This window comes from Ogataea angusta (assembly GCF_019207475.1).
Source record: "Ogataea angusta isolate 61-244 chromosome Unknown 61-244_NODE_2_length_1002155_cov_89.706849, whole genome shotgun sequence".
NCBI lineage: Eukaryota > Fungi > Ascomycota > Pichiomycetes > Pichiales > Pichiaceae > Ogataea > Ogataea angusta.
In genome coordinates, this window is record NW_025065216.1 from 233,265 (window position 1) to 253,211 (window position 19,947).

Genomic DNA, 19,947 nt, shown 5'->3' on the forward strand with positions numbered 1-19,947 from the left:
ATTTTTTTTTATTTTTTTATTGACACTGTATTGTCTGCCACAGATTATTTAATGGCAAAATTGCAGATGGCTTCTTCAATTCAGAGCTCGAACGGTGAAAGTACAGACCAGAAGAATGCCCAAAATAGCGGCAATCTGATAGATCTTGAGAAGATCAAGCAGGAGTTGAAGGGATTCAAACCAGATCCGACTTATGTGCGAAAAAGGACGACTCCTCTTGGTAAGCTATTCGATAAGGTGAGCGATTTCATTGGCACGCAGGAGGGCCACAATACGATTGACGACATGTACGCAAAGTTAATTGTTGACAAATATACTGATGACAAGCTTACGAGAAGGAAGCTAGTCATTCACCAGCTTTTAGAATTCTTGCTACAGATCCATAACCTTGTCCCACGTAGCAACCAGACAGATATGATAGCCATTCCGTTATACGATATGAAGATTGTCAGCAAGTTGGTAAACATCATTGTGATAGAGGGCGTCTATACTTGTCTACCATCCGGAGTTGGTTTTCCTTTAGTGAAGCGCAGACTAAAGAATTTCAAGGTTCCATTGAAAGTGGTCAAGGTTCCCTTTCCCGAGGGTAAACCAATCCTAGAAGACATTGTTGATACATTCACTGAGATTTATAGAACGGATAGTGACCTCAAAAACTTACTGCTTGTCGGCACAGGATATACAGATGCGTTGACATGTTGCATACTTTTGGCTAAGGACCAACCAAAATATCAATCAACTTTCAGATATTTGGAGTCCATCTCATCAACCTATCAGTTGCTTTCGCTCTATGGTGCTCTTGTATCCCAACCATCACAACCATGGTTTAAAAAATTCGTTATGAATCGTTTGGCAGACCTTGTCGTTGAGAGGGCGCACAATGGAGTCCAGTCTTTGATTGAGGTGGTAATGGGGCTAAGAGAAAACGAGACTATTGATGTTGCCAAGATTGATGAAGTGCTCAAATTACTGCTTAGCACAAGACCATCAAGGCTGACCAAAATTGAGTACCTACAAAATATTGGAAGCCAACTATACAACACTCTGGTTCACGTGAATTGGCCAGTTATGGTTTCCATTGTCACTCAACTTCTTGAACAACTTTATCTCAAGAATCCTCTCATCGTGCAAGATTTCGTTTTTAGACGGATATGGGTCATCTTTAACCCAGATTTGAGGGAAATTTCAAATGACGATGAGAATATCATGCTCACAAGCGAGGTGGAACTCAACAACGCTTTCAATGTGGTACTCTCCATTACGAGAACCTCCGGCAATGAGGACTTTGTGAAAACAATGTTTGAGCCCATAACTGTACCCTTCTGGTCATACCTGCTCTACCAACGCAGGAATTCCAAAGATTACAGTTTGATTGAAAAAGTTCTCGTATCTGTCTTGGCAAGGCCAGACGAGAACTACACAATTCTTAACACTCTTCTGAGTAATCTACTGGCGATTGTTGGGAGCTCATGGGAATTTGGCTCGGGAGAAAATGGCTTAGCATATATCAAGGAGAAACTCACAACTCAATCTAATGTTGATGTACTCGACAGTTTGGACTTCGCAACAACAACTTTTGGGGAGCTGATAAAGGAAGTGAGCGCCATCGATGAACAGCAGGTGCAGTATGTTTTCCTGAGATGCCTAAAAGCCTGGTTGAACTCCGATGAAAGGTTCTTAACAGAAGATGATGAGAATCCATTTTCTGGGCTTATAAACCTCAAAGTGATTGAATATTTGAGCGATCATTTTAAAGACAGCTTGATTAAATCGGTCGATAGCACTTTGGAGCTATTGTACTCAGTCATAAAAGATGAAACAAAAGTTCACAATGAAACTTTGAATGTTGTCAATGAAAAGGAAGATTCGGATGACGAAGATAGCAATAATAACGGAAACCTCAAAATTGTTTTTGAGATACTATCTACAATCATCACCGACGGTAGGCTCTCGTCAAAATCTCTGAAAACAATATCAAACATACAGTCAGCACTACAAAATCTCAATCCAAATCTAGCTCAAGAGTTGGACGCCATTGTATCTGGAAGAGATACAAAGGAGGTGGAAATTGTCACGAAAGAGGAACATGACATAGTAATCCGACAAAAAGCATTGAATAATCTTGCAGACAATTCGCCGCCTATTAGAGTTCATGGGCTTCAGCTACTTAAAAAACTGGTCGAGTCTCAAACGCCTACAGTATCTTTGGAGTTTGCTATCAATCAACACATGTTGCAGCTCAAAGATCCCGAACCATTCGTTTATTTAAACGCCATTCGAGGACTAGAGGAGCTACTCAGGTTTGACCGAAATTTGATCAATAACTATCTCAATATTTACTCGAATCCCAAAAAAGCTATAGATGAAAGACTCAAACTTGGCGAGGTGATCCTCCGATACATCAATTTTTCTGGAGCTGCTTTAAAGAATGCAGGTCCGATAATTGCAACGACGTTGGCCATCGTCAGGAAAGATTCGAACAATGAGGTGACGATGAAAATGTCTGCAATGTCATTGCTTGGATCCTTGTGCAAACACTATCCTCTTTCTATTTTGAACCATATGGAAGACATCATGGACTGCGTGTTTGGCGTTTTACAACTAGAGACCAACGCAGATTATGCTGTTTTAAGAAGATCTGCTGTAGTTCTAGTTAGTGATATCCTCTCAACCAACGATGGACTACAACTCTTGGGAAAGTTTGGAGAAAAACTTGATACAACACTTAAATTCATAGCGGAAACAGATAATGACTACCTAGCCAGGGAACAAGCGCTCTCTGTGCTCTCACTCATTGACGACAAATTTGCACAAACATTCCGCGAAACTGTCAAGATCCATTAAGCTTGTATATATTGTACATAGAAATTCTGCATGCTTATGCTTCCACTTCTTCCAATAGCGCAAATCTATTAGAGGGCACGGGATCGTTTGATTCTTCTTCTTCATCCATATCTTCCCAGTCACTGACATCTTCCATGGCGTCCTTGTGCTCTTGAGTTTGGCCTTTGTCGTCATTGTATAATAACCTACTTTTCACCGCTTCTTTGGCTTGCTTATTTATGGTATCCCAATTAGCTTTTCTCATGGATTGAATTTCTTTTGCTCTGTTGATGCTGGCCTCAATTTTAGATCCAAGCCTTCCGTCAATAACCAGAGCTTTTTTCCTTCTAGTCTTGACCGCTTTGGAGATAGCAGACTTACTCTTACTGGACTTTGAAGCTCTTTTTTCCATTTTCTGGCGCAATAAGTCTTCATTTCTAGATGCAGATGCACGAATCATTGGCCCTATAGTGTCGGTTTTTTCCAGACGAGGAACCTTTTCAAGATCTCTCGTTTCACCCGTTGTTTCGCTGATTTCACCCCGGCGGGCTGCACGAGAATGCTTGGAGATCTTCTTTGCCATAGAGAAGGATATGAATAATACGTTGAATATTTTTTTATAGCCCTATTTTTTATATAGTGCCAAAAGAGCACGCCGATCGACGCGCCGATCATCTAAAACCTCTAGAATTTGAACACTTGACTCTTGTTGTAGCCCAGCTCTGCAAGAGCACCGGTGAGCTCACCTTGGTCACTTGGTGATTTCTTATTTCCAGAGACAGCCTCGTAGAAAGGTGGAGGGCCGCAGACGAAAATGTGAATGTCATCAGAGGGACCGGACAACTCCTTAGACAGAACATCCTTGGTGATAAATCCCTCGGTGATCTTACGGTCTGGAGCCGTAGTAGCTTTATCAACAAAGTATCTAACCTTGAACTGATCTGGGTGCTTGCTAGCCAGGGCATCCAATTCCGGCTTGAGCAAAATGTCTTCAACAGTCTTGGAACCATACAAGAGCTTGACCTTGGTTTGGTCCTTTTCGTTTTTCAAAATCTCATGAATCAATTGGTACAATGGAGTAATACCGGTACCACCGCCGAGCAAATAGATTTCCTTGAAGGAGTTTGGCTCCCATTTCCATTTTTGAATAGGACCTTTGAAAGACAAGGTGTCCTGAGGCTTCAGATCAAAGATGTGAGAAGACATCTTACCTCCATCATAGTGTTTAACAAGCATCTGCAAAGTTCCCTGTTGTTCATTGTCACTGATTGGAGTGTATGGTCTAATGACGTTGTTGCCCTTCTCGGTAACGAATTTGGTCATAACACAGGAAGCGGTGGTCAAACCGGATTTGGCATCTGGGCTTGGCAACTCGAAAGTGAGGAGCTTGGTGTCGTGAGACAATTGCTTGACATCCTTCAATTTCAAGTCGATCCACTCATCGCCGCCCTTCAGGGCGACAGGAGCCTCGCTAGCAATCGAGCTCATTGAGTGGTAAAAATACAGGCTGCTGGCAGCTGCAGCGAAAATTGGAAGAACATGCTTAGCTCTCAGACGTGCTAGACTAGATAAAGCAAATGACATGGCAAAAGAGAATAAGTTTAATAAATAGTACTCAAATGAATTTTCGGCTCGATTGCTTACAGAACAAAAAAAAGCGATGATTGGCGGAGACTCGGATTTAAGCGAGTGCTAGCATTGAAATTGCGTCTTTATAACCAATTTAAGCCACAATTCTAATCCTGCAACTTGCGATTTCAGTAGATATGCGCGTGTATTGCAACCATGCGTCTTCTGATCAAGAGCAATCATGTGAGTGATCAGGCCGCCCCAGCAAAATAACGACCCGTCGATCGTACTCTTCTAGAACTAAGTGCGATATAAATTAGACCGGGCGAATCAACTCACCTGACAAAATGTTTAAAACTCTCAAGTCAAAGAACGAGCTTGTCTACTTGACCCGCAAATTGATCCCACCTTTATTGCCCAACTTTCACAAGGGCCAATGCGGTCGCATAGTCGTCATTGGTGGGTGCGAAGACTACACCGGTGCTCCGTTTTTTGCTGCTCATGCTGCCGCCCTTCTTGGATGTGATTTATCCCATGTCATTTGCGAGTACTCGGCCGCTCCAGTGATTAAATCATACTCTCCTGATCTTATGGTTCACCCCTACATGCGAGATAGCTCCAAAATGGAGGAGCATTTCCGTCTTCAATCCAAGACCCCGACACCAGAATTGATTGATAGCTACATAAGAACCAAGATCTTACCCAAAATCACCTCAGTGCTCGACCGAATACATGTGGTGGTGATCGGACCAGGATTTGGGCGTGATAAGGTGATGCTCGAAACTTTGAAGATAGTGATTGACGAGATCAAAAAGAGAAATTTGCCTGTGATCTTGGATGCTGATAGTATATATCTCGTCTCTCAGGAGCCAGATATCATTCGTGGCTATTCCAGGGCTATCATAACACCGAATCCAGTGGAATTTAAGCGCATTGCTGATGCACTGGGCATCAATGAGTCAGACCCTAAACTTGAGGCCAAGGCTGTTTCGAAAGCATTACAGGTGACAATTTTGCGTAAGGGTGCTGTCGATATAATTGTGGACGGGGATCAATTGATTATTGCCGAAGAAGAGGGCGGCCTTAGACGGGTCGGAGGACAAGGAGACTCGCTTACGGGTATGATTGCCACATTCCTGGCCTGGGGCACCTACTCCTATCGCAATAAGCTCTGGTCAGAATCCAAAGAAGAACCTGTATTGAGCGATCAAGAGGTAAAAATGCTCGCTTGCTACGGCGGAAGTATTCTCACCAAATACTCCTCTAAGTTAGCTTTTGAGCAACACTACAGAGCAATGCAAACGTCTGACCTTCATCAGTTCATTGGACAAGCTTTTTTGGAAAAGTTTGGAAAGAAAGAAGATGACTAAAATTATACTGTTATACTTTAATGAAAATCCTACCATGCGTGTTCGGTCTTCCTAAATTTTAGACCTAGAAATCTTGCAAGGTCGTCGTACAGACCATCAAGCACTTCCCTAGAGTAGTCAGCAGAGGATGGCTTGAATTCTGATGGATCCACGTTTGGAGACTTAATTTTACCTTCCATGAAAGCACGCAATTTGGCCTCCTCTTCCAAGGTTGGTGGTAACAGCTCATAGAAATGACAAAGGGAAAGCACCGAATCATCAGACAAGTCGCGGAACTCTTTCAGTGTCTTCGGGTAAATTGTTTCAGGAGGCTCGTCACCATCGGAATTCAAAACAGGAGCAATGAGATCAGTATCATTCGAAAGTCCCGAATTAATGGTTCTTCTTAGCGATCTTTGTTCCAAGATATTCAATTGACCTTGCAGCTCGCCCACAAGCTGGACGATGTCATCGTTAGTGGCAAAATCGGACGCGTCAATTTGCCCTTGTTTTGTAACTGTTCCATCAGGCCCAACTTTTGGAACATCAATAGAGCTGAGCTCTCTGTCGGTCTGCCTTACCTGAAATCTTAAAAGCTGCTCTCCAGTACGGCTGATCACCTTGCTTTGCCTTGCAACGAGCTCTTTCAATTCATCGACTTCGTTTTTCAATTCCTCTAAAGAAGACATTTTGTATTTAAGGAGTAATATATATATTTTCCTTCAAATATAATGTGGAGTGGAAAGCAAAAGTGCATGCATTATATAGATTACGGATCAAAATAAATTGTTATTTCTGGAAAATTACCCCATCTAAACAAAGTGATAATTCATGTCACGATTATTGGATCTCAATTACCAACTAGCCTATTACAAGGCCTACCATTTTCATCCAAAAAACGTTCGGATACACTTGATGTGTATTCCGTTGATATTTTTCACAGCAGTGATCATGGCAGGTGCAGTTGATGTGGGGCCCGTCACCCTTGCTCAAGCCGGAATGATCGGTTATGGTATTTATTATCTCTTGTTGGATCCAGGCATGGGCCTTGTCTCTCTGATATTTGTATTTGCAGCTGCCTATTCTTCTACCTACTTACACTCTCACTTCCCGAGCTCCCAGGTCAACCTTTACGCACTAAGTGTTCATGTTTCTGGCTGGATTGCACAGTTTTTTGGTCATGGATATTATGAGAAACGGGCTCCCGCACTACTTGATAACCTTATTCAGCCGCTCGTTTTGGCACCTTACTTTGTTTTGTGGGAGATGGCATTCGAGTTTGGCTACAGAAGAGATTTGAAGAAAACAATGCAGAAGCAAGCGAAACAAATGCGCGTTGAAGCTGAGCGGAAACGATCAGATGCCAACAAATGAACGATTTGGAGTAAGACAGTTCTTATTTTGTGTGATTTATTTATAAGCTGTAAGCAGCGCTCTGTATCTACCTACCCCTGCACTAGGTTTGTGACAGAAAAAAATAATCTCGCTAGTAGTATAATATGTTTTCCAACAAGTATAACGTTGACGGCAGGCTGATTGTGATTACAGGAGGATCGCAAGGTTTGGGCTTTGCTTTGGCCAAGAATCTATACTTGAAAGGTGCTAATGTCATCATTATCTCCCGAACCAAAGCGAAATTACTCAATTGCGTGGAAGAGCTCAAGAAACTCAGCCAGAAAGAGGACCAGTTTGTCGACTATGTGGCAGCAGACCTTTCTAAATACGAAGAGTGTGAAAGAGTACACGAATATTTAAGTTTGAAGAGATTGCTTCCAGACGATCTCATCTGTTGTGCAGGTATCGCCTATCCTCAAAAGTTCGCCAAGATCCCCATATCCAAGATTGATGAAGGAATTGATATCAATTATAAGACTGCCGTCTACTTCGTCCATGCCATGCTTCCCTTGATCACCGAGAAGGTCCGGGAACAGCATCTTGTGCTATGTTCTTCTGTCGTAGCTTCTTATGCTTTTTACGGCTACTCCCAGTATGCCCCAATGAAAGCTGCTGTGAAGGCTTTTGGAGATTGCATGCGGCATGAGCTTTTACCATATGGGGTCAAGGTTCATACCTTATTTCCAGGGAATTTCGAATCGGAAGGCTACGCCCAAGAGAAGTTGACAAAGCCAACCTTGACTAAGGAGATAGAAGGTGCTTCGCCAACAATATCTGCAGAACGATGCGCGGAGATCGTGGTGAAGTCTCTACAGAGTGGCAGCCTTTATATTTATACCGATTTTATCGGCTGGGTACTGGGATCCTTTAGCTTAGGACTTAATCCAAGGGAATGGTGGTTTGCACAAATATTTCTGAGCTTCATTGGATCCTTGGTGGGCCGGCTTGTTGATCTGTATCATGAGCATTTGATTAGAAGGGAATCACAGGAAGAAGCTAAAGAAAAATAATATCACACATTTAATCTTTGTTGTTTATAAATCTGTCTATACTTCTGGTAATCGAGTCTCCCACACCGGAAAAATCGAGCGAATAGATATAATTGACACCTTTGATGACTTCATGATTCCAAATGTCTTTTATGCTTTCAGCGAGGGTTTTTTGTTTGAATTGAAGAACGTTGGACTGATGAGAAACTGGAAGATCTCTTTCTTCGATAATGCGCGACGATTCTCTCAAGGATTGCGAAATGATAGCTTGATTCAGACGGAATTCACGAGCCGTAAGGTAAGCGATGGAGCCTGTGAGCAGCACGCCACCCAAAAATCCGTGAATGCGTCCGGCCATAATTATAAACTCAATTTTATTTTTATGTCTAGAGAAATAAAAGATCTTTTTCGGTTTCGAGCCCGTATGATTTTCCACTGAAAGCTTTTCAAAATCATTAAGTTTGATCACCATGACTTTGGGCAAGAACTCAAAGCAGCTTCGGCATATGCTCAGGAATCTGGGCGCATCTTTGATTGAGCATGAGAGCGTTACAACTACACTGGCTAAAGCAAAGAGAACGCAAGCACTAGTTGAAAATCTGATCACAAAGTCAAAACATTATAAAGAGTCGGGCCAACTTGACAAGCTGCGCACCAAATTGGATGCCGAATTATATAAGCCAGACGTTGTCATACCCAAGATGCTCAACGAGCTTACTAACCGTTATGCGAACAGAGATGGAGGGTATACAAGAATTATAAAGCTTGAGCCGCGGATAGGAGACAATGCTCCCCAAGCTATGCTGGAATTAGTGGACTCTTCGACCAGAGAAATGAAGTTCTGGTACCTTGCGCGCGTGGTTGCCCGACTGGAGCAGCAAGGTTTGCCTCTAGACAAGTTGACTGAGAAAAATGTGCGGGCTTTGCTTCTTCATAGAAAAAACGGAGAACAAGTTTTTAGAGACGCTGTGGCTCTTTGCAAAGAGAGATGGTATAAAAATATCGAGAGCGAGACTAAGCCAAGGATGAAGTCAGACAAAAATGGTTTCCACAAGACCTTCACGAACTACGAAGTCGTCCCGAGAGAAAGTCAATAAGAATAAAGCTTATGTAAATAGAATTAACGTATTAACCTATTTAGGCTTCTTGCGAAGACTGTTTGTGGTTATAAGAATTGATGCTAAAAGCGTTGTTGAGCAGCTGGTTAGTCTTGAAATTGAATGCCTTGGTTTTGTCATAGACTTGCTGGTAGACAGAACCTGTCTCGGCACCTCGAATCAACACTTTGTCATTTTCAAGCTTGAAGTTATCTCTAGCAAGTGCAATATCGATGTTCTGGTCGTTCAAAAATTCTTTCAATTGCTCGACAGACAACACCTTGTAAAGCTTTCCGATGGTGTCCAACACCAGAACCTGGGCGTTTCTGTAAAGCTCCGCAACGTCCAAACTTCCAATGAAAAAGTCAGTTGTGGCAAGTACTTTAAATTGCTTCATCACGGCTGGCAGCTTGTCTAACTCGTAGGTCACGAATAAAATCTCCACAAACTTGGTAAATGGGTCTTGATACTCGTATTCTTCTGTTTGCACGGCTCTGACAAGGTCTTTGATTTTTTTCTGTCTTGATTGTGGCTTGGAATTTATCACTGCAACAACCAGATATCTTAAGATCCAAGGGCACGAAGCCTGAATGGTAGAGAGATATGAAGAAGAAAAGAACAAATCCACAAGATTCTCCAGACCATTTTCGAGGTTAAAGAAAATGAATAGCGAAAAATGAATCAGCCAGGTTCTTTTGTTCAACTGATCAAGAGTGGATCCCTTGAAATGTCTGTTGTCTATAATTTCTCTGAGCTTGTTGAGTTCTTCCAAAGCATCAGTCCAGGACTCAGTGATGATCTCAGATGAGATTTTACCCCAGGTAGCGCTCAGGTTCAGGTCCTGGTTAACAGAAAGCAATCTGAAGTTATTCAAAAGGTCAGAGGCAACCACGTAGTCTCCTCTGTTGTATTGGAACTTTCCAAAATTGTACAGCTCCAGAATCTTTGCGTCGTCAATATGGTGGTTTTTCGAAAGATACTCTCGATTGTAGGTCTTGTCCTGTTTCAGCGACTCTTGCACATCCTTGGATGCAAGGATCTCCAAAGTTTTGTTGGTTGCCGCATTCAAGCGGGCATATTCTTCTTCAATAGCCTTTTCTTTCTTTTCAAGATCGGCAGGAATAGCCTCCCCTGGATGCAAGCTAGAATACTTCTCTCTGATGAACTTGGTCATGTTGGTGTCTTTCAAAAGATCAAACTCCATAGAATCAACCTCTTCAGAAGGGTAGATCGAGTCAAGGTTTTCCACAAGAGGGAAAATCAAGTGTCTATCCAAGAATTGTATGAATTTGGGGGTCAGATCATACTTTCTAGCTATTTCGACCTCCTGGGCCGTCAACTTAGCATGTTGCGTTGTTTGCTCGGTCATTCTATCAAAAACACAGAAGAAACCTAGTTAGACCTCTGAAAATTTTTTCATTCTGTGATAGACCCGTCGATCGACCATAACAAAATAAACTCAACGTGATTGCAATAATCAACATGTACAGAGGACTCAAAGTAGGTAATTGTTCTTACCGAGACTAACAAGATAGGTTGGCTTTCCCATTCTGGCGTCATTGGTTTACTTGAATGGCCAATCAATTAAATCTGAAACCAAAAGAAAATTCTACGAAGCAACCACTGAAAACACAATCCCGGGCCTTCCTTCAGAGCCACTAAAGCTGGAGACAAGTAAAATTGAGGAGGCCAAAAACTCAGAAGTCAAATTCTTGCAGGATAACATCAAACGTGCAAGATTGCAGCTCATTCAATACCTTGATCTTGCCAAGGAGAAGTACATTCAACAATCGGAGCAGTACTACAAAGCGGAACGTCAAGTGACAGACACATTATCGTCTCTCCACGATAAAAGAGAAGAGCTGTTTCCAAACTCGCTTTACGTTATGACCGGATTCCTGACAGGTGTTGTGTTCACCAGACGCAGCAATATTTTGGTCAGATCTACAGTGCCATTATTTTGCGGGGTGGCTGCATTCAAGTTCTTCCTTCCATCGACATTCTCTAACGTAGTTTTTTGGTTTGACAATTACGAGAGAAAACACCAGCCAGAACGTTGGTCGTCCCAAAAAGATTTGTTCAATAAAGCAAGCAAAATGATCGATCAGGCAGATAGGCTGGCCACAGAAACCGAGTCTGTTGTTGGGAAGTATATAAATGAAACCAAGAAGATGGTGGGAACCTACGCTGGGCTTAATGTTGAACAGAAAGTCTCCGAGAAAAGAAATAAATGATAATGATATCACCTATCTAACTCCAAACGATTAATCACTTTCCGAATCAGTTTCGTCTTCATCCTCTCCCTCGTCACTATCATCGTCGGTATCACTGTAAACATCATCCTCGTCATCACCATCGTCATCTTCGTCACTTTCGTAATCCTCATCTCCATCATCGGCAGCAATGTGTTCCACAGAAGTATCGTAGCCTTTGGAGCTGAAAAACTTTTCAATGCTCTTCACCTTCGAAGGACTGCAACAAACGAAACATACAGACGATTTTGGATTGAACATCGGCAGGAAGTATTTCCTTAACACATCGACGACATCTTGCGCCGTCACTCGTGACAAACTTTTGACCAGCATTTGATTGTAATCAGGGCCCCTTTTCATGAGTACTTGGTCAAAGAACTTTCTGTACGCTGCACTGATGTAGTTGGTTTGGCCATTAACTAAAGAGTTCACCACCGAAGACATGGCACCGTGCAATTCTTTGTCGTGGATCTGTTGCACGCCAGATGCATAGGACTCAACAATTTCTTTGCCAACTTCGAAACACTTCTCGACGTCAACCCCGCGATAAATGTCGTAGATGACTGTTCCCCACTCAACGTTACGATACACATTGGCACCATAAGCTAGACCGGATCCCCGAATGCCCCTCCAAAAAGGACCCTCAACACACTGGAGCACCTCCGCTGCCAATAAGATTTTCGCGGACTCCGAAGCACTTTCGTCTGGTGGTACACTTGCCATCAAATCCATGTAGCTGGCAGACGATCCGGGCGTTGACATGATGTAGCACTTGCCAGACTTTTCTAGTTTTCCCACATCAGTCAGAACTTTTGACGTATATGGCAGGTCAGTTAATGGTTCTGACGTGTATTTAGAGTTTGCAGCAAATTTCTCCCAGCTGGCCACAGGATGTTCCAGCTTCATGACATCAGCGACAACCAATACACGCAGATTGTTTTGCTTTATAAGCTGCTGACGGAATTGCTCAAGATTCTTAACCACCGAATCAAAATCGCTATCAACTTCTTTCAGCACATTTTTAAGGAAGTCTTCCACGAGGTACGTTCTTTGAGCCCTGGCAAGAGATCTTTCGGTCCTGATATGCTTATTCATAAGAGTATTAAGCATTGAGTATCCTGATCGCTTTTTTGATGGCAAATCATTCAAAGCTCTTTCAACCGCGACTCTTACTCTGTCTTGCGTAAATTTGGTATGGAATAGTAACTTGGTATACCAATCAATCACCTTCCCATAGTTATCGTTTCTTGCAACAATTTTGAAGTCAATAAACTCTTGGAAATTGTTATCGAACGAGGTAGAGACGGTGGCTGAAATAGTGTCTCTCTGAACATCCTTTACCACCTCCGAATAGGGCACAAGCGTACCATCTTGCTCAATGGGTAGTGTAAATAGACTACCAAAAACATGAATATAGCTCAAAAGCTCCTGATCAATTTCAAATGATGAGCACAGCAGATCGACTGTGACAAAATTTGATTTGATGTTCTCAAAATGCAAATATAATGGGAAATCCTTAGGTGTATCGTTTAGAACTTTCCTGGTCATCGCCAAAGACATATCGTTGGCAGCATCATGGTTTTTTCCAGCAGCAATCGAGTGCGTCTGAATAAACTTGATCTTGGCAACATCCGGGTAGCCAAAAGATTCGAAGATTTCTTGAGGGATTGGAGTATTATTTTTTTCTATAGCTCTCTCTAGTTTGGTAGCAAGCTCTTTCAAACCTTCAGGACCTAACTTGGCTCTTCTGTCTTTCAAAAGCTGTTTACTAGCCTTTCTGTTGGATCGATACAGCTCTTTGGATGGCTTTGCTATTATGAACAATGACGGATTATTGACGAAGTATTTTTTGTACATTGTTTCCCATTTGTCAGGCTCCCATGACATGAGAATCTCGTAATCCTTGAGATCCTTCAAATAGCCTGGTAAATCGTTGCTCGATTTATCTCCATAGATGAACTGGTAAATGACAGACGTTACAAATATATCGTCGTCGTTCTCTGCTTCATAGATAAGATCCCACTTACTTTGGTCAACCACATCTCTGATTCTATTAATGTCAAGCTCAGTTCCATGGGCTGTAAGAACTTCTGTTATTCTTTTAGGCATCTCGTCAATGTCTTCAATTGAAATATTCGAGAAATCGATGTTGATAACGGTCTTAATGTAATCATCGTTGTATGTAGAGACGTGCGTAGCTAGCGGATTTTCGACCTCGACAAAGGCTTGTCTGAATAGAGACACAGACGATTGCGTCAAATACTTGGAGAGTGTTTCAACTGCTAAGCATTCAAGCAAATCGACACCGTTCGGACCAATAAGTGACAATGTCAAATCACCCTTGGATTCGTCCTCGTCTCCAAAATAAAGCGTTTTTGTGATTGATGATGGCAATGGACCATCCTGGACAGAGTCAACAAAGGGCCGCTTATTCGGAGTTACTGGCAATGGGGTTATTTCGGCGTCGAACTTGTCCAAGATATTCAAAAGTTCATCTTCGTCAACCATTCCAGTTATTATGAGACATAAATTATCCGGTCTATAATGCTGCTTGTGGAACTTTCGTATTTCATCGCTCGTTAGAGTACGCAGATTCTCAACAAGACCCCCGGTCTCCGATCTATAGGCTGATTTCGTGTAGAGGGTTCTTTGTTTTTCCAAAAGCGCAAGGAAGGAAGGCTCAAATTGAATTCCCTGCATTTCTGAATAAACAACTCCCTTTTCTTTTCCCTTTCCATCAATATGGTAAACCTCAGTGTAACAGGCTTCATCAGTCAGCGTGGGGTGTAAGATGTGGTCCAAGTATGCTGGAAGTAGCATCTTGAAACCTTCCCAACCTGCTGTCATGAGGGTGTAAACCGTCTGATCTGTGGCTGTCCAAGCATTTGTGGTACTGAATGCCAAGTTCCCCAATATGTCCAAGAGTCCCTTGTACGGATACTTCCTAGATCCCATAAAAACCAGATGCTCCAAGGTATGCGGACACCCACTATCGTCAAATATCTCGGTTGCCAGGGCGAACCATCCGCTCACAGAAGGTGACTCCTTTCCGATCAAGCAGACCTCGAGACCTGTTCTATTGGACTTCCATTTTTTCACATTCACAGGCGCATATTCCACCTCAAATGAGGAGACCAACTCAAAAGAACTCATCTATAAATAAATCGGGTCTATAGTTCTATGAAAATTTTACTAAGATCTGAATTGTTATTCCCGGCGTTAAGAGTCTGGAGTAAAATATCCTCAAAAAAACAAAATCCCCCTATTTACTATAAACATTGACAAATGAATCAAGAAGGCTACTTCAGCTCCTTAATTCCAAACACAAGAATAGGAGACAAAAGCAATGTGTCTGAATCATTGCATTCCAGCCCAATTCACAGTTCTTCCATCTACCATCAGCAAGGAAACCTAGGTAGCTCCATGGATTCAAGCTCAAGTATTTTTCAATACCAAAATATAAATCACTCCGGAGCGATCATTAATCCGCTACTGAAGACGTTGGAATTCATTGGCGCTAAGAGCCCAGATACCCCTAGTGCTGCCTCTGTCATGTACAAGTTACGAAAACTGATCAATGCCGAAAAGAAAGTTCTGAAAAGAAGGCACGAGTTTTTGAGTGGTGTTTCTCACTGGGTGAACGTATTGAGTAACCCTGAGAACAAACGCTTGCTAGTGGAGTTTAGCCGAATTGCAGAGTTACAAGGGAGACTCGATGAAGAAATGATCAGAAAGAAAGAAAATATCAACTTGCAGCTATACCATGTGTCTCAAAGGGAATCAAAATCTGCAGAGCTTAAGCTCAAGAGAGCAAGAACCTTCAAACAGCTGAGAGATCAGGAGCGCAAAATCGGCGACAATCACAACACTTGCTTGTCGAGAGAGGCCTTGGAAGAGCTAAACATCTCCATTGAGGTGGTCGATGAGCAGCTAATTAAATCCATCAACACTTCATTACAAGGCTCTTTGGTGGATTATGTCCTAAGTATGCAAAGCGTCTCTTCTGATATCAAAGAAGGTTGCAATGAGTTTTTCGAATATTTGAATGCCGATTCTATATACAATTGTCGCAAAAGCTACTTACTGGATGACTCTTCGGATAAGATCCAGTACCTTGGCTCGAGGGAAACTTCAGAAAATAAGGAGAACCAATATAAGGGCCGAGCAGAAAGTGTCAAGCCTGCTGGAGGCAAGAAGAAAAAATACTTGAACCTGATCAACCCCACTGGTCCATCTGAAGTTCGAGCAAGCACGGAACACCTGACAGGCCATGAGCTTAAAGAGGAAATGGGGACGTTACAGACTCAACCTCTCAAATGTCCAGATTGTGAGTGCCAGCTCAAAAACGAACACACACAACATTCAAGTGTGTGTTCCTATTCCAAGCAGGGATCAAATGATCCACCCGGGTCCTCCCAAAGTCTTGCCATGCCGGGAAGGCTAGGGATCCGCATACCTAGCGTCTTGAAGTCTCGTGCAGGGGAAGGATGGTAGCTGCTTTATGCAGACAGACACTTTATATCATGTCTGCAAATAACTTTTTGCTGATTTCGTACGTGGAAATCATTATAGCACACGAGGGCGCAATTTTCAGGCACCGTGGAGCTAAACCCACGAAGAGCGAGCTCATGCCCTCGTTTTTATAAATGGTATGCAACGATTTGAACATCGATTCTTTGGTGCTTTTTGAGTTCACGAGCTTGTTCAAGGATCCGGTATCTTCCAAAGTTACTTGAAGTCGTGTTTTCCCAACGTCAAAAGGATTGGTGAAGATTGCTGCCAGCACGCCAGAGAGAGAGCCGCTGATGAATGACCTAGCAAAAATCTCGGCATGCTCGTGCTCTGACGAGTTGAAGGTTTGCAACCGTTGTAATCTGCCATTAAGGTATTCGTAGGAAGACCAATATATGCCACTAAATGGGACATCGCGCCAAAGGGTCAACTGTAACCCTTTAAAAAGAGAAAAGATTCCTTTATTTTGCACTTCTTTAAACGAGTTCGTAACGACCATCTTCATGATCTCAGAAGACGTTGAGGTTGATGTGGGAACAGCCTGCAGTCGAGTCTTTATCAGTTCTAATGGGGCTACCACTGTCGCAGCCATGATTCGCGCGAAGGACCCACAAAGAAGAGGGTTGAAAATTGGAAATTGATCTTTCAGAGGAGATCTATCTCGCAAGTACTCATATCCGCTAAAGTAGACCATATTGGAGGGAACTGCCATGATGAGCATCAGAGATAAACCTCTATAAAGCGTGAAAACACCTTCATTAACAGCGATCTTGGTAAGTCCAGAGAACGTGCCATTAATCTTGAACTCTTGTGCACATGCGTTGCTTGAGCAGAAATAATCTTTTTTAGCTTTTGTGACGTCCTCCCAAAACACCTTCTTACAACAAGTTGCTGTTTGACGGAAATGGGGAGGAAAAAGCAGTTGTTGCTGTTGCAGCCTGATTCGCACCACATCAAAGGGTGTTACCACCAAAGAGGTTAACAGTGACCCGGTGCATGCACTCAGCATCCTCTGCGCAATCGTAATGTCTGATCCAGACTGTGGCTGTTGCCTGGACTCCAATCTGGGCAAAGTAGCATCTTCTATTAGTTCTATTTGCGACATGCTATCACAACCTTTGCCATAGAAATTATCTCCGAAAAAATATGAAAATATTAAAAATGATGATGTACTTAGCAATTATAAAACAACATTAATAAATAAATAAATTAGTTTACAGATCCACCTTCACGTTGCTGTCCTTTTTATCCTTTTCACCAGTTAAAACACGGTAAAGTTTTTCATCCACTCCGTGACCAATTTTGCTGGACCAGCCCCGAGCACGCTCAAATCCATTGCGCCCGTACTGGTAATCCATGAAGGCTTCATAGATGCGCTCTTTGGAAGTCTCAACGAAAGGACCGTGTTGGACGACTTTTTGATTTAGCACCTGACCACCAATAATAACAAAGTTTGTTTCTTCGCTATCTTCTGGAACAGATCCGCCAATTGCTTCTCCATCCCTATTGAAAAACACAGCATGGTATTTAGGAATGGTGGTTCCACTGATTGAAAGAGATCCTTTCAAGATGTACAGGAAAGCGTTGAAATCGGTAGGCAACTCCTGCACAAACTGTCCACCAGGTTTGACCGTATAATTGTAGTACTCAACAGGGGTGTATGCCAGATCTTTCACGGATTCAACACCATACGACTTGCCGCTAATCACCTTGACCCTCACCTTGTCGTTTGGCTCCGCCACTGGAATTTCTGCGTCCCGCAAATCGCGATAACGGGGCTCGGTGTGTTTCAAGTTCTCAGGAAGATCGACCCATAATTGCATCCCTTCCACATTCGAACCATCTGGAGAGTAGGGCATTTCAGAATGGCAGATACCCTTACCGGCTGTCATAAATTGAAGATCGCCCGGATTGAGAACACCTGAAGATCCTGTAAAATCTTCGTGTAGAAACTGGCCTTTCATGACAAGAGTAATAGTTTCCTGACCACGATGAGGATGATCAGGGAATCCAGCGTCCGGACTCACATTGAAATGGTCCAGCATAAGAAATGGTGAGAAATTTCTCATGCCCATGCTGCCGATAGAGCGCCTCACTTTAGCTCCGACACCTTCAGCTTGCTCCATACAGTACATCGACTTCAAAATCGTACGAAAAGAAACCATTTTCAGTTCAAATTAGGATCAACGGTATTTTGGAAGACATTTTATACACTTCCATGTCTTTACTAACTTGTTAGTAATTGCACAGCCTAGTAAAATATTATCTAGAAATTTGACTAATAGTAGGATAATCAAAAATAAGCAAAACCTAGCCGTTAGATAAGTAATTCTGGGATCTGGTAATGTCAGTCATGTGACTGAAAATAGCATTGGCTTCGTATGCACTCGTGTTCGCTATCTAGGGTCTTGGCTTCAAAAATTTGTCATGATGAAAGACCCTGGCCACCTTTGGGTTAATTTCAGCACAGCTGCCGCCCAGAAGAAATGGTGTAGTCACCTTGCTCTGGCTCTATTGCCTCCGAAGAGGTGTAACTCAATTACTGTATTGTAGAGGGTGGACTTACTAGGCAGAAAGTTCTTCAAGTATAGTATTTGCTACAGCGATCAAAAGACTTCCATCAGACATCTAGTGAGCTTGACTAATATTAGGGCTCTGATAGAAATTATTCTGTTTTTTTTTTGGACGCAGAACTTTAAAAGGTTCTATGGGAACGGTAATTTGGTTCATCGGGAACATAGGTAGAACCATGATCAACTCAGACTCCGAAGTACACACCTGATTACTCCAACATGTTAAATATAGTGCTTTTCTCTGATTAATGGAAAGGATTGGTATTTCTTGAGTAATCGGTGACCTCGGAACGCATGTCTGTGACCTCCGAGCGTAGGTCGTCCGTGGTAACACTGACCGCATCGGCCTCGCGTCGCTTCATAGGAATGAGGTTTGCCAGGCTTGTCTTGCCATGCATGCGACGGAAATACCACACGATACCAACTATCAAGAAACCTAAAACAACAACAGGAACAACAACTGCAGGAACAATAATTTTCACCTTGGACTTGCTGGACGTTGTTGTCGCACCGTTGTCAGAAGGTTTCCTGCTGATGGTAGTGTAGGCATCCGACTCGTGCTCGATGATCCGAATCAGCGGCCCGTACGTGGTTCCTGTATGCTTGGCATTGCTGGTCGAGTCTAACTGTGGTGTAATCAGCAGCCAGCAGTAACCCTCTGTGTCGCTCTTGCGGTACGACGACTTGACTTCCCACGCAAAGTATCCGTTGTTGTTGATGACGTAATCAGAAGTGAAAAGGGATTCGTCTCCATCCACCGCCGGATAGGCATTAGTTGAAATACGGACTCTGACGATGTCATCGCTTCCCCAGTACTCTGGATCCCAGGTGATCCAGTAGGTCTCACCAACGATCATTTCAGTGCCGTTGGCAATGCAGAAGGGATATCCATAGTTGGATTCGTCTGCTCTGTCGTTCATGCAGCGCAGAACCGGAGGAGCTCCCCCTGTCGGACTTGGGTAAGAAGTATCAGTTGGAGTAGGAGATGCAGAGATGGTACTGGAACCCGAAACAGAAGGGGTAACCAGGTATGGGATTCCTGAGGAATCAAGAGAGTTCCAAACGGTAGCCGAGTCTGAGACAGGGGAAGCAGATATGGTGACTCCATCAGTGACTGTAGGAGTCACAAGGACCATGTTGTTGGACGACGTCGACGTCCAGACATTATCAGAGAGGACTTTTTGCGAGGCAACACACGCGGCAAGAATTAAAAACCTGAAAAGCATGGTAATTATTGGTTGATCAATTTGGACCCTTGAAGAAATTTATACGGGCGCTGTCCGACATCGCCGACTAATTGGTCTTGGCTTTATCCGAAAAAAAACGGTTTATTACAAGCGAGTTATTGGTTTTTTTTTTCCTCATGACAATGCAAGCCGTCTATTCCA

The 19,947-nt window shown here is 42.9% G+C and overlaps 16 protein-coding genes across 16 annotated transcripts; 7 read left to right on the forward strand and 9 right to left on the reverse strand.

Moving 5' to 3' along the window:
• Nucleotides 1-51: 51 nt before the first annotated feature.
• On the forward strand, nucleotides 52-2,844 carry KL928_000944 (uncharacterized protein; the record flags this gene model as incomplete). The annotated part of the gene is made up of 1 exon (XM_043206695.1): nucleotides 52-2,844. The coding sequence occupies one exon, from the start codon at nucleotides 52-54 to the stop codon at nucleotides 2,842-2,844; it is 2,793 nt and encodes a 930-aa protein (XP_043061403.1).
• Nucleotides 2,845-2,878: 34 nt separating this feature from the next.
• On the reverse strand, nucleotides 2,879-3,406 carry KL928_000945 (uncharacterized protein; the record flags this gene model as incomplete). Its single annotated transcript, XM_043206696.1, has 1 exon — nucleotides 2,879-3,406. The coding sequence occupies one exon, from the start codon at nucleotides 3,404-3,406 to the stop codon at nucleotides 2,879-2,881; it is 528 nt and encodes a 175-aa protein (XP_043061404.1).
• Nucleotides 3,407-3,507: 101 nt separating this feature from the next.
• Nucleotides 3,508-4,311, reverse strand: KL928_000946 (uncharacterized protein; the record flags this gene model as incomplete). The annotated part of the gene is made up of 1 exon (XM_043206697.1): nucleotides 3,508-4,311. The coding sequence occupies one exon, from the start codon at nucleotides 4,309-4,311 to the stop codon at nucleotides 3,508-3,510; it is 804 nt and encodes a 267-aa protein (XP_043061405.1).
• A 428-nt stretch (nucleotides 4,312-4,739) lies between these two features.
• Nucleotides 4,740-5,762, forward strand: KL928_000947 (uncharacterized protein; the record flags this gene model as incomplete). Its single annotated transcript, XM_043206698.1, has 1 exon — nucleotides 4,740-5,762. The coding sequence occupies one exon, from the start codon at nucleotides 4,740-4,742 to the stop codon at nucleotides 5,760-5,762; it is 1,023 nt and encodes a 340-aa protein (XP_043061406.1).
• A 29-nt stretch (nucleotides 5,763-5,791) lies between these two features.
• KL928_000948 (uncharacterized protein) lies at nucleotides 5,792-6,430 on the reverse strand (the record flags this gene model as incomplete). Its single annotated transcript, XM_043206699.1, has 1 exon — nucleotides 5,792-6,430. The coding sequence occupies one exon, from the start codon at nucleotides 6,428-6,430 to the stop codon at nucleotides 5,792-5,794; it is 639 nt and encodes a 212-aa protein (XP_043061407.1).
• A 142-nt stretch (nucleotides 6,431-6,572) lies between these two features.
• KL928_000949 (uncharacterized protein) lies at nucleotides 6,573-7,115 on the forward strand (the record flags this gene model as incomplete). The annotated part of the gene is made up of 1 exon (XM_043206700.1): nucleotides 6,573-7,115. The coding sequence occupies one exon, from the start codon at nucleotides 6,573-6,575 to the stop codon at nucleotides 7,113-7,115; it is 543 nt and encodes a 180-aa protein (XP_043061408.1).
• A 125-nt stretch (nucleotides 7,116-7,240) lies between these two features.
• On the forward strand, nucleotides 7,241-8,146 carry KL928_000950 (uncharacterized protein; the record flags this gene model as incomplete). Its single annotated transcript, XM_043206702.1, has 1 exon — nucleotides 7,241-8,146. One exon carries the CDS (start codon nucleotides 7,241-7,243, stop codon nucleotides 8,144-8,146), a length of 906 nt encoding a protein of 301 aa, XP_043061409.1.
• A 10-nt stretch (nucleotides 8,147-8,156) lies between these two features.
• KL928_000951 (uncharacterized protein) lies at nucleotides 8,157-8,597 on the reverse strand (the record flags this gene model as incomplete). The annotated part of the gene is made up of 1 exon (XM_043206703.1): nucleotides 8,157-8,597. The coding sequence occupies one exon, from the start codon at nucleotides 8,595-8,597 to the stop codon at nucleotides 8,157-8,159; it is 441 nt and encodes a 146-aa protein (XP_043061410.1).
• A 34-nt stretch (nucleotides 8,598-8,631) lies between these two features.
• On the forward strand, nucleotides 8,632-9,222 carry KL928_000952 (uncharacterized protein; the record flags this gene model as incomplete). The annotated part of the gene is made up of 1 exon (XM_043206704.1): nucleotides 8,632-9,222. One exon carries the CDS (start codon nucleotides 8,632-8,634, stop codon nucleotides 9,220-9,222), a length of 591 nt encoding a protein of 196 aa, XP_043061411.1.
• A 40-nt stretch (nucleotides 9,223-9,262) lies between these two features.
• KL928_000953 (uncharacterized protein) lies at nucleotides 9,263-10,591 on the reverse strand (the record flags this gene model as incomplete). The annotated part of the gene is made up of 1 exon (XM_043206705.1): nucleotides 9,263-10,591. The coding sequence occupies one exon, from the start codon at nucleotides 10,589-10,591 to the stop codon at nucleotides 9,263-9,265; it is 1,329 nt and encodes a 442-aa protein (XP_043061412.1).
• Nucleotides 10,592-10,704: 113 nt separating this feature from the next.
• On the forward strand, nucleotides 10,705-11,456 carry KL928_000954 (uncharacterized protein; the record flags this gene model as incomplete). Its single annotated transcript, XM_043206706.1, has 2 exons — nucleotides 10,705-10,722; nucleotides 10,911-11,456. The coding sequence occupies 2 exons, from the start codon at nucleotides 10,705-10,707 to the stop codon at nucleotides 11,454-11,456; spliced, it is 564 nt and encodes a 187-aa protein (XP_043061413.1).
• A 30-nt stretch (nucleotides 11,457-11,486) lies between these two features.
• Nucleotides 11,487-14,627, reverse strand: KL928_000955 (uncharacterized protein; the record flags this gene model as incomplete). The annotated part of the gene is made up of 1 exon (XM_043206707.1): nucleotides 11,487-14,627. The coding sequence occupies one exon, from the start codon at nucleotides 14,625-14,627 to the stop codon at nucleotides 11,487-11,489; it is 3,141 nt and encodes a 1,046-aa protein (XP_043061414.1).
• A 132-nt stretch (nucleotides 14,628-14,759) lies between these two features.
• KL928_000956 (uncharacterized protein) lies at nucleotides 14,760-15,968 on the forward strand (the record flags this gene model as incomplete). Its single annotated transcript, XM_043206708.1, has 1 exon — nucleotides 14,760-15,968. The coding sequence occupies one exon, from the start codon at nucleotides 14,760-14,762 to the stop codon at nucleotides 15,966-15,968; it is 1,209 nt and encodes a 402-aa protein (XP_043061415.1).
• A 22-nt stretch (nucleotides 15,969-15,990) lies between these two features.
• On the reverse strand, nucleotides 15,991-17,091 carry KL928_000957 (uncharacterized protein; the record flags this gene model as incomplete). The annotated part of the gene is made up of 1 exon (XM_043206709.1): nucleotides 15,991-17,091. The coding sequence occupies one exon, from the start codon at nucleotides 17,089-17,091 to the stop codon at nucleotides 15,991-15,993; it is 1,101 nt and encodes a 366-aa protein (XP_043061416.1).
• A 109-nt stretch (nucleotides 17,092-17,200) lies between these two features.
• Nucleotides 17,201-18,151, reverse strand: KL928_000958 (uncharacterized protein; the record flags this gene model as incomplete). Its single annotated transcript, XM_043206710.1, has 1 exon — nucleotides 17,201-18,151. One exon carries the CDS (start codon nucleotides 18,149-18,151, stop codon nucleotides 17,201-17,203), a length of 951 nt encoding a protein of 316 aa, XP_043061417.1.
• A 653-nt stretch (nucleotides 18,152-18,804) lies between these two features.
• On the reverse strand, nucleotides 18,805-19,785 carry KL928_000959 (uncharacterized protein; the record flags this gene model as incomplete). The annotated part of the gene is made up of 1 exon (XM_043206711.1): nucleotides 18,805-19,785. The coding sequence occupies one exon, from the start codon at nucleotides 19,783-19,785 to the stop codon at nucleotides 18,805-18,807; it is 981 nt and encodes a 326-aa protein (XP_043061418.1).
• Between the last annotated feature and the right edge of the window lie 162 nt (nucleotides 19,786-19,947).